A 19,688-nucleotide genomic window follows, 5' to 3' on the forward strand; every position below is an offset into this window, starting at 1 on the left:
TGATCACAGAACCTTTCAGGTTTCTTCTTTCCCAAGCTTGTCAGTCTAAACCCTCAAAAACAAGGTTTACTTTGATGCCAAACATTGATGTGTCTAAAAGGATAACACATTTGAAGACATCACAAAGTAAATTGCTTTGCCCTTCTAGGTCTTACTCTCAGTCATTTCTGCATATATCTCAGTTGAGGCGCTAGGCTGTTTTAAGGATCCCTGGTATAAGAAGCTCACCCTTTACATGCTTCCACTAACTAGAAGACAATATTTTGGCTACTGTTGTCACCAGACATTTCCACCAGATGAACAGAATAAAGGCCCCTATGACTTTAAAATCACAACTTATTAGAACATTGGAATGTTGGGAGGTCCATTGGAGTGCTCTGGGCTTATAATGGCTGGTATAACCCTGGAGCTCCAACATTCCAATGTTTCTTTGTTCACAGCTCTGGCTGTGAACAAAGGCTTCAGGGAGCCTGAGGGGATTCCAATCCCCTCACGCTTCCAAACGTTTTTTTTTTTTTTTTAAACATTCTGTCCTCTAGTGGACGAATATTCCAATAGCCTTATAGCCCTTCGTAGATGGGCTATACCGCTATTAAAGTCCCTCTCCCTTGTTAAAGGCCCTCGCCTTCGGCTCGGGGCCTTTAACGCTGGAGAGGGCCTTTAATAGCCGGTATAGCCCTCTACGGCGGGCTATAAGGCTATAATAAAAACCATCAAAGAAAACCATTCAACAGTAAAGATAAGAAAGGAAAAAAAAAATCATAAATCTCAATGTCCTGTCAATCAACCCTTTCTTTATTCAGTTTGTATCTTGAAATTCTAAAAGAAAAACAGCAGTATAAATACAGTATATAAAAATGTACTAAAAAAAAATACAGTAAAAAAGCTACTCAAAATCTGGAGAGGAATAATTAATCATCTGCAGAAACAGTAGGGCTGGGTGACCTGATTTAAAGCATGTTCCTTTGAACAACGGAACTATGAAGGATCTCCTGGGTTCTGTATAATATTCACAGAATATAATAGAATGCCAGGTATCCTGCTGAGAATTGTTATTGCAACCAGAGGGGTCCATGGATTTAAACCCCTACCAACTACATGGTGAAGCTAAAATCAGTTGCAACATATTGAATCTGAATAGAGTCAACAGACATCTCTATCCCTGTTGCACTTCAGTGTTAGATAGGGCTCCATCTCCAGAGTGGTAGTTAACAAAACAAACAGTCCAAACTTATATTTTGACATCTCCTGCTCCCTAAATCACTCTTTACCCATTTGAGGTCTCCTCTGCCAATGCCTTCTGGGTTAAAAAAGCAGATCCTTCGTCCCCATGTTAACAAAGGAGTTCCTTACATACAACAGCCAGGGTATTTTTAAAGCATGAACGAGCGACAAGAAATCCCCCATAACTAAACAGTTTAGGCTGGGCTCCTCCTGTGACCATATCCTAATCCAATTCTGCAGTAAGCGCAAGGCTATCTGATCACTTAGATACATAACCCCTAACTCCTCATGCACACAATAGGTTGATGTGACTGTGTGGAGTGCACAGTCTAAATATCAAGTTTTATATATCGACCTACAAAGATATCGAGTTGGAAATATCAAAGGTATAGAATATCAAGGTCAAGAATATCGTTGGACAGAATATCGACACTAAGGTAAGCAATATCGATTTTTATTATATCGATGTAAGTAATATCGAACTTAGTAATATCGATAGCATATATATCGATGTAACTAATATCGATTTGTATTATTGTTATGTATTTTATTATGTATGTGTAATATATTTTTGTTAAGTATTTTAATTGTTTTAAATGTGTACTTTTTTTTATATATTAATCAAGTTATTTTCAAGTAAATTTTATGTTTTAGTACCGGAGCGGGTTGTGGGTTTATAGGGTAATAGGGTGGGAAGTAATTTAAATATACTAAATTAATTATTAATTTTAATTAATTTTTGTTTTTAGGTCTCGCCTAGACGAAAGCAAAAGCGAAGCTTTTGCTGTCTATGCGAGACAACTTATGTTGCCGCTTTTCTGGGAATATTGTGGACATCAGACTGTGACGAGCCTGTCCTCCTGGAGATTGCAGCTCGTGAGCGCGCACGTCGCGTCGCCCTGCCTGCTATTCGCATTCACACAAAGGCTCCCGCACGCATGCGCACATACACACACTGCATACACACACACGCACCCCCCTTTAACAGACACACGCGCAGACAGACACACGCACGCACAGACACACTACAACAGACACACGCGCACACCCCACCCCCACTCACCTCTCCTCCTCCGCAACACACTCACCTGTTCTGGCGGTGCTCGGCGTGCCTCTCGGGCGGCGGTTGCGCTTTGCGGGGCACTCTCACCACATGAGAGACCCGCCTTCTTCATGCGCCCGGCCGCTCTTCACCCGGTCCCCCATCTCGGGACCGGGACTCGATCAGGAGCCCTCGGGGCTCCTCGAACAGTCTCTTCTCTTTGCGCCGCGATGGGGGCGGGACTTCCGGTTGGGGCCGCGCTGCGATTGGCCGGCTGCCCAACCGCTTCCGGGTCGTCGCAGGCAGCGCGGCGGCCCAGCGGGAACTTGTTTATCTTTTTTTTGCTTCGACCTTGCTTTGATCACAACACTGATTTCAATACAGATTGAATGTGTACGATAAAGCAGAGAAGACGAAGAAACTCTTCTTAGAAAGATACTGCAGTAAAAGGAGTCTCTGAGCTAGCTCCTGCGCAGAAGATTGGAAGTGCAAGCATGCCACAAAGACCAGTGTCTCGCCTCGGAGTCTAAGAAGGAGAGTTGCGAGTTCGCTCTTAACACTAACGTCTTTCCGCCGAGCATGAGCGATTCCTGTTCAGCTAAATCTGATTTTCTACAAAGATTAGAGTCCGATACCAAAAAATGATTCGCTCTAAGGATCGTTAAATGCAAGGTCTTGGTGAGGGGCTTTTTTCCATTCTGTGCAGTTTTAAGGAGCTTTGTTGCTCTGTTCTATATCTCTTCATCTCCGAACCACTTGCACATTCGACACTGAAAAACAAGGATGAAAACCAGAAAAGAGATTTCCCAGCGGAGGTCAGACCAAGTGAGTGTCACTGTAGCATTGTATATGATTTAGCAGTCATTTACAATCAGCAAAGTTTCTGAACCTTTGATTATAGCTTTATATATTTTTATTCCCCATGGTGCACCGAGCGAGCCCAGATGGTGCTCCCAAGAGAGCGCCGATAATGATGCCACGCTTGCCCATCTGAGTTGTGATGAGTCCCCGCACACAATCTTTTTTTAAATGTATCCATATATTAAATGCATTGCTGTTCCTCAGGCCGCACCACATGGGCTTCGGGCGGGTTACAGCCTGGTAAGGTGGGATAACGAGCACAGTGCATTACACTGTGACTGTTTGGTTAGTGTCTGATATTCTCAGCATTGGGGAGAAGGGTTACCGTGTATTCGTCATATTTATTCACCTGTCTTGGCAATATCTGCCTAAGATGAGTGCCTTGCCTTCAAGTGTGTCCTGCATGGCAGTGAGTTATTGTTGAGTGTTATTTCCTCCGTTAGAACATTCAGGAGTTTTGGGGTCCAATGCGGGAATGTGTTTTTTCAGAGCGTTGCTCTTCCTCCTTAGACATTTTCAGAATCAGGTATGTTTTGTTTCTGTGGTGCGCGCTCCTGCAGTGATCACAAGCATGTCTTTTAAATATGTGGGAATTCATTTCCGTGGGCCCTCACTCTCTGCTCCTGTTACAGCTCTGTAGTGCCACGCTCGTGTGTGGACACTCACAATAAGAGTCTGTTTTCCAACAGTGTCTTCCGAATTTCAAACACTTGGCACTACAGCTCTGCGACGCTGCCTTCCTGTCTCTTTCCCTGCATTTCTCTCTCCGTTCCTGCATTTCTCTCTCCGTTCCTGCCTTTCTCTCCCTCTCTCCGCTCCTGCCTTTCTCTCTCTCTCTCCGCTCCTGCCTTTCTCTCCCTCTCTCCGCTCCTGCCTTTCTCTCTCTCCCTCCGCTCCTGCCTTTCTCTCTCTCTCCGCTCCTGCCTTTCTCTCTCTCTCTCCGCTCCTGCCTTTTTCTCTCTCTCTCCGCTCCTGCCTTTTTCTCTCTCTCTCCGCTCCTGCCTTTCTCTCTCTCTCGCCGCTCCTGCCTTTCTCTCTCTCCCTCCGCTCCTGCCTTTCTCTCTCTCTCCGCTCCTGCCTTTCTCTCTCTCTCCGCTCCTGCCTTTCTCTCTCTCTCCGCTCCTGCCTTTCTCCCTCCGCTCCTGCCTTTCTCCCTCACTATTCCCATCTTTTTCTCTCTGTTACCGTCTTTTTCTCTCGGTTACCGTCTTTTTCTCTCTGTTACCGTCTTTTTCTCTCTCTGTTACCGTCTTTTTCTCTCTCTGTTACCATCTTTCTCTCTCTGTTACCGTCTTTTTCTCTCTCCGTTACCGTCTTTTTCTCTCTCCGTTACCGTCTTTTTCTCTCTCTGTTACCGTCTTTCTCTGTTACCGTCTTTTTCTCTCTGTTACCGTCTTTTTCTCTCTCTGTTACCGTCTTTTACTCTCTCTGTTCCTGTCTTTTACTCTCTCTGTTCCTGTCTTTTACTCTCTCTGTTCCTGTCTTTTACTCTCTCTGTTCCTGTCTTTTACTCTCTGTTCCTGTCTTTTACTCTCTCTGTTCCTGTCTTTTACTCTCTCTGTTCCTGTCTTTTTCTCTCTTCCTGTTTCTTTACTGCGCCTTCTTTTTTTGCCGGCTGCCCTATACCCCGGGGAGCTGTGGACAGAGGCACCGGTCGTCGGCCTCCAAAAACTGGCCTACAGTGACCCAGACTCCACCCCACTCACACCCCACCAGCCGGGAAATGCCTGCTGATATAAATGGCCAATCCATCCTCTGCGAGTGTGTCTTGTAAGGGCACCCAGATTTTTCGGCTGGAACTCGGCTCGGCCCACAATGTGAAAAGTGTTTTGGCCGCAAACAATGACGTTTACTTAGGTTGTTTCAGTAGCAATCGCTAGTGATGCAGCTGTGGGGAAAGTGGCACGTTATGATCTATAAAATAAAAAGCTGAGCTTGCAAAAGAGAAGTTTGCAGTACAGGCACGGGTGCACAGGCCATGGTTTGGGGGCAGGAGAGGTGGCGGGAAGAAGAAAATAGGGTGGACGTTTAATCTAATCAGTTATTTTTCATTAATTTGCTTTGAATTTTGCAATTTGATATATTGACCACCTTTCTATATTGCACATTTAACACTATTGACTCTTCAATCTACCACTCTTTACTTTTCAATGGTTGGAACATTTCAAGCAGCATCTTTGCGGCATGCGATTAGCGCATCAGCAGAAGCTCCCCGTGGGGTCCCAGTCACAGAGAGGAGCTGGCGCAACAGCCAAGGGCCAGGAAAGTGAGGCTCATGGAATAGAATGCGAGTGCTGCACCAACGAGACGAGAGCAGTGTGCGTGCCTGTGAGTGCTGAAGAACACAGTAGAGCATGCCGCCGAGCTAAATGGTTTTCAGACAGTGACCGTCACGGCACTGAGGCAGGAAAGCAAAGTAATTATGTATCAGAGCAGGAGACGGAGTGAATTAGCCTTAAAGAAGAGAGAGCAGAGGACCCTTGTAACACTCTAACGTGACAGCAAAGAGAGGTGCCTGCTGCGTGTAACTGTGAAGGGGGCACCTCCAGAGCAGGCTTAAGCTACGTACACTAGGTATGGGCAAAGGAAGTAGGGAAGCTGCAGCATCTCAAAAAAAAGGTTTGGGGTTCAGAAAATGCTGGAACGATAACAAGCATTTGAAATGCAATTGGTCTCTCATTTACGTGACTTTAAGCTATTGACATTGTAAATAACAATACCTTTTATTTACGTTTTGGATTTTAAAACACAAATAAAAGGCATGGTCATTTACGTTTTGGATTTTAAAACACAAATAAAAGGCATTGTCATTTACAACGCCAATAGCTCAAACTCTCACAAGGGCGAGACCTATTGCATTGCAAATGCTTGTTATTTCTGTAGCGGGTTTTGGGTTTATAGGGGAATTGGTTGGGAAGTAATTTAATTGTAATTAATTAATGATTTATATTTATTGGTATGGATAATTATTTTATTGATAATTATTAATTGGGAATTAATTATTTTAATTGATAATTTTTTTAAATTGGTAATGTTTTTAATTGATAAATAATTTTGTTAATTGGCAATTCATATTTTTAATTGGTAATTCATTTTTATTAATTGGAAATTTCTAATTAATTGGTAATCAACGTTTAATAAAAAGTATTATTTGGTATGAAAAATTATTTCATTTAATAATTTTTAATTGTGAAATAATGTCAAATAATTAATATTTTTTTAATAAAAAATATGTTACTTTTTAATATGTATTATTTGGCGACTAATATTTATTAATTCATATTTATTGGTAATTATTCAATTGTAATTGCTTTTAATAATTATTAATTGTTTGTAAATTTCTTTAAAAATTTAAATATTCATTATTTTAAATATAAAAATTATTTAGAAGTTGGTTATATTTAAATTCTTCGCTATCCAACGTTTTCCTTACTGTTTCACTCCCTGGAGTTGGAATAGTAATTTTTACCTCTACGCTATCCAACGCTTTCCCTACTGTAGCACTCTCTGGAGTTAGAATAGTAATTTTTACCCCTATGCTATCCAATGTTTTCCCTACCGTTGTCCCCTCTGGAGTTGGAATAGTAATTTTTACCTCTACGGTATCCATTTTACCTCTACGCTATCCAACGCTTTCCCTACTTTAGGACCCTTTGGAGTTTGAGTAGTAATTTTTACCCCTACGCTATCCAACTCTTTCCCTAATGTAGCACCCAATGTTATCTTTACCGCAGTTTTTTGGGAGACTTTGAATAGTACTATTCAAAGTCCAAAAATATTTGTATTATTCTTTTTGATAATGTAGTATAATAATAATTTTCAAAATATTGAACTTTCATTTAATTTTTTAATGTATTAAATATAATTATTTACTTTTTATTTATGTTGTTTTATGTTTAGATGCATTTGTAATTTATAATTTGTTTATAATTCATGAGTTATTGAAATAATTATTAAAACATTAAGTAAGTATTTATTATAGATTTTAGGTATATGTTTAATTAATGTTATATTATTGTATATGTATTTATTAATTTTAAACATTAAATATTTTAACTATGTTTATTTGGTTTATAAGTAATACTTACTTTATTTTACACTTTTAATTAAAAAATAATAATAATATTTTTAAATACGATATTTTAAACCGATATTTTTTCCCCCCCCATATTTTTGTACTTACCATGTTGTAGATAGGATGTAGATATTCTTGCCTTCGATATTCCAGAGTCGATTTTTCTGTAGGTCGATATTTTGTCTATCGATATTCTGTCAGTGATTTGCTCTCTGGAACACAGAGTACACGCCTACAGAATTGGTTTTCAATTATCTGGAGCTAGTTTACAGGAAGGTACCCCCAAATGTCCCTCCCATAACGTCCCTCCCACATAGTACTTTTGATATACACTTAGCCTCACAGATTTTAACTAAGGCTTTAACCCCTTCGATGCTGATGACGAGCTCAGCTCGTCATCACCCACGGGTGGCGTGTGCTGATGACGAGCTGAGCTCGTCATGTATCGCGGTAATTTTAAAATTGCCGCACAGCGCAAAAATCGCCGCAGCAGCGATGCGGTTAAGGGGTCTACTGCCCAGCCTAAAGGCGATGCTAAAAGCACCTCCTACAGACTACCCAAGCTCCTGCTTCTTAGCCTCAACCAGGGGTTTCCAGCTTAATTTTGACTCAAATAAAATCGCCAAATGGGAAAATCTTGCAACCTGTGCTACAGTAAATGTAAATGTATTTGAGCTTATATAGCGCACAGCTACCCGCAGTGGGTTTCCCGGCGCTTGCTTAGGGAACCCGTCCTGGTATTCCCCTGTGAGATAACCCCAGCAGGGTATCCACAAGGTGAAAGCCAGGCATCCCGCCGCGAGGGGCCGTTGTGGAGATTAAGCAAGCTATTGCCCAGAGTCGCAGAGTGTGAACCCGTGAGTCGAGAAGGCACCGGAGCGAGAATTATCGAGTCCGTGGAATTTTTAGCCCAAGACCCGCCGAGGCGGGGAATTGAACCCTGGTCCAGGGCCGATCTCAGCTTCCGGGTCTGCCGCCTCTAACCCCTGAGCCACACTTCTCCACAGTATACCGATTCTTGTTGACTTGGTTAACACCACCATAACATAAGACTTAGAGAGGTAGACAGACCGGTCTAAATCTCTCACAAAAGAATCAAAGTAATTCTACAACATTTTCAGGCCACTCGCACCATCAAGACCGCATCAACCGCATAAAGTAATACTGGCAAAACACGTAAGCCAATAGATGGGCAATATGATTTAGTAGCAACTAAAGCCTTTTCCAACCCATTTATGTATAAGGAAACAAAAAAAATTGAGAATACACCACCATTGCACCCTACGGCTTGTTTTAAGACTATCCGTACATGCAGAGTCGTTTGAGAATCTTACTGTGGCAGTGGTTTCCGCGTGGACATCACGTAAAAAGTAAACTATGTTATGGTCCAAATCGAAACTGAAAAGGATCTTCCGCAATTTGCCACGATTAACCCAAAAGAACGTGGCCGTAATGTCCATTAAGGCCAGGTGTATTGTTTCAGAACAGGCAATAGTAGATTTAATAATCACCATATTAAGATTTAGACACTGATCTATGGTAGATTTACCCGGCCGGAAGCCATATTGGGATTCAGAATTAATATTTGCATTAGCCCAAAAACACCCATCCCAGGACCTAAACTGCTGAGTCCAAAAGTGTTATTGGCCCAGAACACTCAGGTTTGTTCACCTTTTTAAAAATTGGCTCGATCACTGATGATGACCAAGAGAGAGGTGGGCCTTCCCTTACTGCTGCATTTAAAAATCAGGGGCAATAAGGGTGCCCAGAGATCCAAAAATAAAACTAATAAATCCGGCCATATGCCATCGGAACCCAGGGCCTTCTGTCTAGTGAAACTCTTAATGCCCTGAATGGCTTCTTCCAAAGTAAAAACGAGGCTTGATTTATCCAGCGCTACCAGAACCAACTCAATGGTGACAGTCTGGTCAGTACAGTTATAAATATCGTTAAAGTGAGTCACCAAATCCTGGGCAGGAATATGATGACATAAGCTAGGGGCATACTCCTAGGTAAAAAAACAAGGCTGGTTGATTAAAAAAGCGGAGTAATTTTTTACCTAACTGGCTAGTACCAACTTCTCCCATGCCTTTTCCCTTAATATCCTTTTCCTTTTCTTTAATTTCTCCTTATAAGTAGGCCGGCAAGAGACAACCTATGCCCTGTCAGTTGGTATTATTTTTTTAAGTGCACTTTTTAGACTGTGCAAAGCCTTTAAGCAACTAGAATCAAACCATTGTGGGGCAGGGAGCGAGAGTTCTTGAAAAATACAAAAGCTAAGCTACCTGTAATGTGGCCGAAGGCCGCTAAAAGCATATGGTTAGGGGTAGAGAGCTTAGCAAATTTCTAATTAGCTGGCACAGCACTAGAGTAGTTTGTTTACAAAATGTTCAGGTTCCACCATTGCTCATCTCTGCCATGGCTCTGTATCTGAGGAACTATACAGGCCCTTAAAGCGCACCTTAAAGATGTACTTGCCCCCCTCAATGTTAAAATTAACGGATTATGGTTGCTAAAAGATTGACAATAGATACTAAAATTAAGAATCATAGGAATTAAGCCTGCCACAAAAACAATCAATAATGGAAGGGCAGCCCCTCCTTATACAAGTTGGGAAGCAACTCCGTGTGAGATTCCGTCTGCTCATCCATTGTAAATGCAATGTTAAAATCATGTGACATCATTAACTCAGTCCCCACTTTGGTGTGTTCCAGGTGTAGTTCAAGGTACTGTCAAAGAATTATCCCGCAATCCATAGTACAAATCGGCAAACGGATTATCCAACATAATTGTCACTTCTTTCGCAATGGTTCTAAAATGCAAGATGATCCCCCATCCCCTCGTACCTTTGAGAACTAATAAAATTGGCAAAGAAAGGAGAGCCCATTTACTACAAGCACAGTCCTTGAGACAATGGTGCCCTTCATGTCTTCATAGCAGAATCTACTTTTAATATTTTTCTGCATAGATGAGACTATGAAAATGGCATCTGTTGCCAAAATTAGGCAGATTCTTCCAATGCATGCAAACGCACCACACCCTTTGCTTTTATCACCAGTGAACATTTGAGGGACACCCGTTGGGACATTTGGATTTCTTATTCTACTGTTTATACTGATCTCAACTGTTTAATCATGGACACAATTTTAACCGATAAGACAACCAAGGGGCCCTGTTCAAAGCAGTGAATGAATCATGAGCTTTCCTCCTTAGATGAAAGGATTATTTTGGTTTGCTGCTCCCGACATGTTGGTTTTAAGTCTGTGGCAGTAAAATAGTAACACCCACTAAATTAAAAGGAAAGGAAAGGAAACTCTGCTCTTAGTTGACTGAGGACATTGGCATGTCTGGCGACAGTTCCAAGAATTCAGAGGATACGGATGGGCGGCTGTTCCTTTGGATTCACTGCTTCCAAACTCTGGAACTCCCTTCCTCTGCGCTTAAGGAGTGCCGGGGAGTTCATTTACTTTAAAAAAGGATTGAAGACTCATCTTTTTCCTAGGGTGGTATAACTTTAGGTCTGGGTGATGGTCAGGTAGAGTCAAAGCGCCAGGATACCCTCTGGGTGACAGTCTGCGCTATAGAAGTATGCGATACAACATACATACATACAGGAGAAATCATGTCATAACAGCTCGCACACTGCTCCCCAAAAAGACTACAAGTCGATTCACAAAACCATTTATGAAGATGGAATATACATTAGTATACTCATTTAGGTAATCTTACATGCCTATATGAATTGGCCCCAAGAAGTCCAACTCCATATTAAGGTGCAAAGAGGATACAGTCCTTTCTATTTCTAATTGTATATGAATATTTCCTGAAAACATGACCGTTTTTGAAGATTTGAGGGCGATTCACACAGCATGGTAGAGTAATCAAAAGAGAACAGGAGTACTATTGTACATACTTCAAAATGCCTTTTTGAGTAGACACCGAGTTTTCTTTTGCTTGTAAAAAATGTCATGCTCCTACATCTGGTTTATGATGCGTACCCTAATCAATGCAGAGATTACGGTTAAACATGACTTTTAAACTTAAAGTCAAGTACCTGAAATTAAAGTCTAACTATGGACGACTCTGGTGAGTGAGAGTTCTTTATTAAGAAGGCTCCTTCTTAATCTTTTGAAAGCCTGACAGAGGCCTGTGAAGCTCCTTAATTGTAGCGAAGTAAGCCCACAATACTACATAAACTAACCAAAGATGGATACATAACGTACGAGTCTCATATATAGATGCTACTTTTAAGACAAGAAAATCCCTCACACTTCTCTGGACCCCCATACACAGGAGATGCCATTCGATATCCCTTCAACTACTTGTGCAAAGTAAGTCTTTCACACTAGCTGCCATGGGTTCAAAGCGGAGCATTCTAAATTGAGTTACCATTAAGCAGGATGTTGGGAACAGGGTAGGGTCAGGTGGAATGGTGGCACATTCACAAAAGCTTCTATTGTTTGCTTGTGGTTGATGGGGATAGTTATTGGATGTCATAATGGTGGAAAGCAGGTCCGTTGTGATGTTACAGAAAATGCAATGTTTGTTATAATTTGAAACTGCCAATTAAAAGATTCATATAAAAAATGGCCCTGGTGTCCGCCGACATATAACGTTTAGGAACGAATGGGTTTATTTACAAGCCCCTTGCGCCGCTGGTGCGTCACTTTTAATATGGGAACATCGGACGTACCGGCGGTGCAAAGGGCTTGTAAATAATCCTCCAAGTGTTATGTTAACGCAACGAAAGAAATTTACAACAAGTCAATATTACAGATTACTCGTCAGTAGGGCCCGAACAATAAAGCCAAAATAAAACTCACATATCTACGGTTCTTATTGCCAATTTAGATTTCCGGCTTATACTAATCCATTTTGGGTTCCGGATTAGTGCGCTACTCGCCGAAAACACTTCGTCAGGGGTAGTAAACGCTATATAGAAACAATTACAATATGAAAGTGAGAAAAACGTAATAAAAACCAAGACGCCTAAAAACTGTAACGGAAAAATCATAAACCTCCTTCCTGATTATGCACCTCACTCCACACCAGGGGTCACCTTTCCCTGTCCGATGTTCATTCCTCCGCCCCTATTTCTTTCCCACTCCCAGGTCCACAATGCGTCATCCTCCCCCATCCCTACTTGCTGTAGCCTCGACTCCAATGCTCACCCATCCCCCGGCACCTCTCGAATCCGCAGGCCTCGCGTCCTCAACTGCTCATTCAGGCCGCGCTGCTCTCCAGGGTCTTCTTGGTTGCGCCGCTCCTTAGCTTTAGCCCGTCGGACTGCCCATTCCTCCCTTTTACGATCCCCGGGCCGTGCCCGAGCCCCCGCAGTCTGCCGCCGGGACATGGCACTTCCGACCCGCTTCACAAACCTATAGGAGGCCGCGCCCTTCAGCACGTGATGAGCACGCGCCCTCGACCAACGTCATACACCGCTGCAGTTCTGAATGGTGCGTGATAGAACTATTTCGCATGATGTGGGCGAAACAAAGTGTCCCTAAGGAATCCATTTTATAGTCAGGCATAATAGCTTTTCGGCCCGTGGTGTAGCTCATTATGCCTGGTCCGATTATGGTCACATGACAGACCCATTATTCACTCATGCGTGAACTACAATATTTTTGATTTTTGCTGTCTGTTTACCGTTATTTTGTAGTTTGGTGTACATACGTGACCAGGTATATCAAGAGTACCTACAGGCTTGGTGCACTCGGCTATAAAAACGACTGATAAAATAAGAGCAAATTCACTTGCCATTTGGTAATATAGCTCTGTAATTTTTAGTTTAATAACATGTATGGCAGTCTGCTGCCACCATGTGTCCACTGTTGGTAGCACAGGACATGGTTGTGTTTATAATTATTTGTAGGGCAAGTTTACTGTATTGAGGCTCATTGTGGCTTACCAAGAATATAGAGGGGCTTGGAGCCAGTATTGCCATATTTTGAGACCTCTCCGAAACCCAAAACTGTCCAAGTGCAAGCCCAAATTCTATTACAGGACCGGAGGCTTCAGATTATGCTTCTCTTTCTTTATTGTAATTTACACAGCAGCCAATAAACTTTCAGTTTAACATCAATAAACTACAAAGACCATAATGTCGGCCTTAGCCACGCCTCCAATAGCCCTCATAAGAGCCCTGGTAACACTCCCAGCGTCCTCTTTCTTTGCTGCTTACACAGCAAGAGATAAGTGCTCTGCTCCCCCTTTTCTATTAATGGCTTTACATGTTTAGCGATGTAGATTACTGAATTGCAATTATTGCTATTGCGGATGACAGCGCTCGCAGCGTGTGTTTGATGATGCTTTTGTATGTTTAGGTTATTTGACAATTGTTTATTCAGTCACGGGTTTTCCCGCACTTTATTTCAGGTTCTTTGAGCGCCCGTTAGCAGCGGCGGTGTAAGGAGCGTTCTACGCTCGTGACCGGAGCTCCGCTCCAACTCCCACCCATTGCGCCTCGGCGCTTACAGTACCGGGCCGCGCTGCGGCCTAATTAACCTCCTCAGCCAGCTTGGGGCTGTGCGTGGGCTTCCCTGAGCATTCTGGAGCCGCACACCACCCGGCAATAGCGCGTGTGGCGTGACGCGTGCCCATTGGGCTACATTTTAGTAGGATTAGACGCGCGTTGGGCTACTCTCGCTTTCTTGACGATTTTGCCCGCATTTTCACCCGTGAGTGAACTTCTAGGCTGGTGGAGAGTGACACCTGACTGGTTGCCCTAATAGTTTACCTTTAAAGAGTGAGCACACACTCTATATATTTGTTTATTGGCTCCTACGCCCTTTGGACTGCAAAACTTTGATTATAGCACTGCTGAGGGGTCTGGTACTGGAAAGTTGCTTGTGTCTGTGTGCAGTGGGGCTGACCCTCCCCCTCCCCCCCCCCCTTACTCCCCTTGTGCCTTACTCTGGTGACTTTAGAATTCTACTTGCCCCACTGTGTGTTAATTATGGAGGAGTGGGTGCATTTTGATGAGGAGGCAGGGGAGGAAGTTTATGAAGAGCAGCCTGCTGCTGCTGTGGAAGACAAAATTGTGGAGGCTTTGGACGCTTCGGTCCAGGCCTCAGTTAATAGGGCAGTAGAAAGCACAGTGCCTGCGACTGTGCAACAAGCATTGGTGGCTGCACTCAAACCCATAACTAAGCAGCTGGAAAATTTTGCCAAGAGACATGGCTTTACAAAAGATAAACCCACAAAGAAGACTCCAGCAGCCAGTCAGGCAGGCAACACCGAACAATGGCCACATGCTGACGCGTTAGGTTCCCTTCCAGCTGCATCGAAGCGAGATCATGCTTACTCTGGCGGTGGCAAGGCCAAGAGTAAACAACACCATGTGGACACTGATACTACTACCACCACTGGTACCGATACTACAGACACAGATGAGGATCCCCCTCCAAAGAAGAAGGCAAAGAAATCTGCCTCTTCCGATGCAGCTCCTCCTCCTGATACCCCATTTACTTTCAACCCTACAGAGATCGTCCACCCTAGATCGGGGGATTGGGTTCCGGCCCCTACGGTGGCGGAGTACCTTCAGGAAAATATCCGAAAAGGGTTTGAAAAAGAGGTTCGTAATCGCCTAAGGTCTGAATGTCCGCGTCCCGACCTTGCCCATAAGGTGGCGGAGACCCCGGAGATTGACGTCAGTCTTCTTACATTTTTGAAGAAGTTTGCTAAGGACCCCAAGAAGGGCATCGACCAAGCCTGGCGCGGTTGCCAGGATAAGGTATTGGATGTAGTTGGCCCATTAGCCAAAATCCTCGAAATGGCCCTGCAGGCCAAGGAGTCCAACGCCCCGGTAGACCCAGATATCTTAGCGGGTTGGGCTCAGCGGGAGATTTGCTTGATAGGCAACGCGAATTGTGCGTTATGCACAGAACGCCGTAAGTCACTCTTGATGAGAATGGATTCTAATCTGACGGAGCTAGCGTCAGCAGAGCCTGGGCCCTTGGCGGAGGGCAACCTGTTTGGTGACCGTTTTGTGAAGGATGTCTCCAAATACGTGGGCACCTTCACGTCATTAGACAAATCCCAAACCGGGATCTAGCGAGTCTTTCAACAACACCTTTTTAACAGGGCCGGGCGAGGTCGGGGACGCTCGCCAGGCCGCTTTGCCAATCAAAGTCCCCCCAGAGGAGACTACCGACGTGGTCGAGGCGACTGGGATTCCACCAGAGGCGGCACGTTTTATCCCACAAGACGCCGGTTCTCCAAAGGCAGATTCCAAGGAGGTGGCAACAGAGCAGGTTTCCATGCCCAGAACTCCACAGGTGAGCGCAATGGACTGTTTTCTTCTTCCATTGGGGGGTCGCACATGACATTTCTAACACTACTGGGGTCTTCTGACTCAGGATGCATGGGTTTGCAAACAATTCAGGGGTTTCATCTAGAGTTTTACGAGAAACCCAAACAGGTAAGAACCCAGAGGACTCTCCATTTTTCCCAACAAGAGAGAGTTTTTATAGACAAAGAGATAGAAGAATTGCTTCGCAAAAACGCCATAGCAGTGTGCGAGTTCAGTCCACAAGGGTTTTGCAGCAATATCTTCCTGGTTCAGAAAAAGGGGGGAGGTCACAGACTGGTTTTGAATTTAAGGGAATTCAATTAGTTCCTGGTCTACAACCACTTCAAGATGGAAGGGATCCATCTGTTGGCAGATCTGTTGTAACAGGGCGACTGGATGGTCCGTTTGGATCTCAAGGATGCTTATCTATCTATTCCAATTTTCCCCCCTCATCGTCGATTCCTCCAGTTTCAGTGGAACGGACGATGGTTCGAATTTTCGGCCCTTCCTTTCGGGCTTTCCTCGGCTCCTTGGTGCTTCACCAAGGTGATGAAGCCGGTGGTTGTGCACCTTCGAGAACAAGGGGTGTGGTTGATCATCTACCTGGACGACATTCTGATCATGGCTCAGAGTCCAGAACTAGTGTCACACCACTTACAGATGACAGTCTCAGTACTTCAAAACCTGGGGTTTGTGATCAATCAGACCAAGTTGGCCCTGGTCCCAGCACAGTCAGCGGATTTTCTAGGCTTTGTGATTGACTCACTGGCGGCGCAACTGCAGCTCCCATGGTCCAAATTGAAGGACCTAAAGAAGGAGATTCTATCCCTTTTGAGCAAACAGATGACCTCGCTCAGGACGATCGCCAGAGTAGTGGGTTTATTGGCATCATCGGTACAAGTGATATTTCCCGGGCCCCTACATTACAGGGCTTTACAGATACTGAAAATCCAGCACCTTCAGAAAGGTCTGGCTTACTCGGATCTGGTCCCCTTGACTCAGGAGGTGAGGGACGAGATGCGTTGGTGGTTGAGCCACGTGGAAGCGTGGAACGGCACAGCCATTTTCGGCTCGTTGCCCGAGGTGGTCATAGAGTCCGACGCCAGCTGTTGGGGCTAGGGAGCGCGCTGTGGCGCGGTTTCTACAGGAGGAAAATGGTCTTCACAGGAACTGGAGTTACACATAAATTGCTTAGAACTCCTCGCAGGGTACTTCGCGATCAAAACCCTCTCACCGCACCAGAGCTCGTGTTGCATCCTTCTGCGGATGGACAACATATCGGCAGTACGTTACATAAACAAACTAGGAGGGATGAGGTCGTCCATGCTGGTGGAAATAGCCAAGGATTTTTGGCATTATTGTCTCAGCCGGCAGATCACGGTTATAGCAGAGTACATCCCGGGTCAGTCCAACGTGGTAGCGAACTGGAACTCGAGGTATCTTCGGGATTACAGCAATTGGCAGCTGCTTCCCAGACTGTTCCAAGGGTTACAGGACCTGTAGGGTCCGTGCCAGATAGATTTATTCGCATAAAGACTGAACAGACAACTGCCCAGGTTTTTCAGTTGGCGACCGGATCCAGCAGCGGCAGCGACGGATGTTTTTCTGCAGGATTGGTCGGGAACGGTCAATTATGCGTTCCCGCCATTTCTTCTCATTCCGAGAGTGGCCTCTCACATTCTCAAGCAGAAGGCGGAGGTGATCCCAGTGACGCCTCTGTGGAGATCACAACCTTGGTTCCCAATGCTGTTGGGGATGTGCTGCGATCTCCCCAGGATGTTGCCTTGGTCGGAGTCTCTACATCTGGAACCTCTGCAGGAACAACATCCACTGATCCTGTCTCAGCGCCTCTCGCTGATGGCTTGGAGGCTTTCAGGCAACAGTGGAGTTTGCCTGGAGTTTCGGGAACGGCTAATGACTTTATCAAGCAGGCTTGGGCCCCTTCCACAAGGAAAAGGTACTCTTCAGCCTGGAAGGGCTGCTTATGTTGGTGCGTGGAACGGGATTTGGATCCCGTGGGGGCAGGCCTTTCACATGTAGTGAATTTTTGTATCGGAAAAGGCAGCAGGAGGCCTGGCTTATCGCTCTGTGAATAATTTCAGGTCTGCCATTTCTGCGGGGCACTCCCACATTGACGGGAAACCGGTGGGTGTGCACCCTTTGGTATGCAAACTCCTTAAAGGCATACGAGTCGCAAATCCTCCCAAGCCCAAGTATTCTGGGCTTTGGGATGTTTCTCGGGTAATCAAGCTACTTGATAGTTGGCCCTCTAACGATTTGCTGTCCAGGAAACAACTCTCTGCGAAATTGGCCATGCTATTATGCTTATTGGCTTGCAGAAGAGCATCGGATGTACGTGCCTTAGAGGTTACAGGTAGAGTATTTACTTCGGAAGGAGTTTCCTTTACTATTACAGGTCGTACGAAAACACTTTCTAGACACATTGAATACCATGCCTTTCCTAGCAACAACAAGTTATGTGTGGTCCAATGCTTGAAAGCTTACGAGGAATGTTCTCGTGCCTTGAGACCGGCTGGAGTGACCCAGCTTTTGATTGCTGTGCAGAAACCATTTAAGCCAGTGTCTTCGGCCACTATTGCTAGATGGCTTAAATTTATCATGAAAGAGTCTGGTGTTGATGTTCAACTGTTTGGGGGGCACTCTGTGCGTTGTGCCATGGTATCGAAATTATTTATGTTGGGAGCTAATGTTCAAGATATTATGCATTGTGCAGATTGGTCGTCTGAATCGACATTTAAACAGTTTTATTATAAGCCGGTGGGAGATATTGCATCTGTTGTTTTTGATACAGCGTTAAACTAGCATAATCTGAAGCCTCCGGTCCTGTAATAGAGTCAAAAATTAGCTAGCATTCGCACCAAGAATTTTCAATTCTATTGAAGACACGGAGGCGAGGATTATCCCACCCGGCTATGTTCAATGTATGATCATGCTTACCCACCCGTTTGATACTTTTGAGACTGTTTTATACAGAAATTATGGGTTGTCGTATTTGTTTTTTCTAGGCAACAACAAGAAAAATGAATGAATAATCTTCCGTTGAAGAATGAAGTTGGAACTGTGTTCCCTGTTATTCCATGTTGGAGAAGATAATAGACTTTTGTTATTGGACTTATTCTGCAAGTTCGTGCAAAGAAAGAGGACGCTGGGAGTGTTACCAGGGCTCTTATGAGGGCTATTGGAGGCGTGGCTAAGGCCGAGCATCATGGTATTTGTAGTTTATTGATGCTAAACTGAAAGTTTATTGGCTGCTGTGTAAATTACAGTAAAGAAAGAGAAGCATAATCCTCGCCTCCGTGTCCTTAATAGAATTGAAAATTCTTGGCGCGAATGCTAGCTAATTTTTGATTCAGCCCAGCGCAGAGCAGTATCAGAGCAAAAACTAGTCAAAAAATGCAACTTTCAAATTATGGAAAAATAGCTTTCAAAAAACTTTACAAGGATAATTCTAACGTCTACTCAATATGCATCTAGTTGTAGGAGGTACAATAGGCACCAATGGAATTCTGCAATCCTGCCGAAGTTTTATTAAAAACACTCATTTGGGATTTTTTCCAGGGAGTTTGTGAGCTGTGATGGGCGGTGGAGACCGTGTTGTATTGCAGGGAGAGTATGAATAGTGTCGCTCAGCTTCTGAGATGAGCTAGGATTAACATTTGGTATGATGCCAGGAGAATGCTAATTCCTAAACTTGACGGAGAAGTCTGAATAACCCACATTCTTAAAGAAAGGTTCCCTAAAGCTACTCTACAAAAGTAGTGGATATTTCAGGGGGCTGTGGTGACTTGTATGAAATTCACGTGGAATCGGAGGAATTTAAGGATAAAAGGACAGTTCAACAACATCAAATGATTAATCAGGCCCATAAAGAAGAAATTAAAGGAATGCATGGACTAAGGATTTTTACTACTTCATTTCCCAAACGTTAAGGGCATCAAGAAGCATGAGGATATGTGCAATATATAAACTTTGTGACACATACTTGAAATGTTGTAACTAAATTAGTGCCTATTTTCTAAAATAATTATGTGGTGATGTGAGTCTAGAATGCTGCTCTGTCATGGAACCCCAGAATCTCTGTAATGCCAGGGTGGGCAGTTACCTCTGGGCCCCTGTTAGGATAGACGCACTGTTATGCTGTTCTGACTAATAAATCCTACTACTTACTGGAG

At 44.0% G+C, this 19,688-nt stretch overlaps 1 protein-coding gene and 1 pseudogene across 1 annotated transcript in view; one reads left to right on the forward strand and one right to left on the reverse strand.

Moving 5' to 3' along the window:
- Positions 1 to 12,691, reverse strand: part of OTUD3 (OTU deubiquitinase 3) — a 40,087-nt gene extending 27,396 nt beyond the window's left edge. The window contains exon 1 of the mRNA XM_086921563.1: positions 12,374 to 12,691. Within this exon, the coding sequence (XP_086777689.1) occupies positions 12,374 to 12,555 (182 nt within the window). The 5' untranslated portion in view covers positions 12,556 to 12,691. The remainder of the gene's footprint in view (positions 1 to 12,373) is intronic.
- Positions 12,692 to 19,113: 6,422 nt separating this feature from the next.
- LOC147710819 (bolA-like protein 3 pseudogene) lies at positions 19,114 to 19,445 on the forward strand (annotated as a pseudogene).
- Positions 19,446 to 19,688: the final 243 nt, after the last annotated feature.

The sequence above is a fragment of the Lissotriton vulgaris genome, chromosome 5 (assembly GCF_964263255.1).
Source record: "Lissotriton vulgaris chromosome 5, aLisVul1.2, whole genome shotgun sequence".
NCBI lineage: Eukaryota > Metazoa > Chordata > Amphibia > Caudata > Salamandridae > Lissotriton > Lissotriton vulgaris.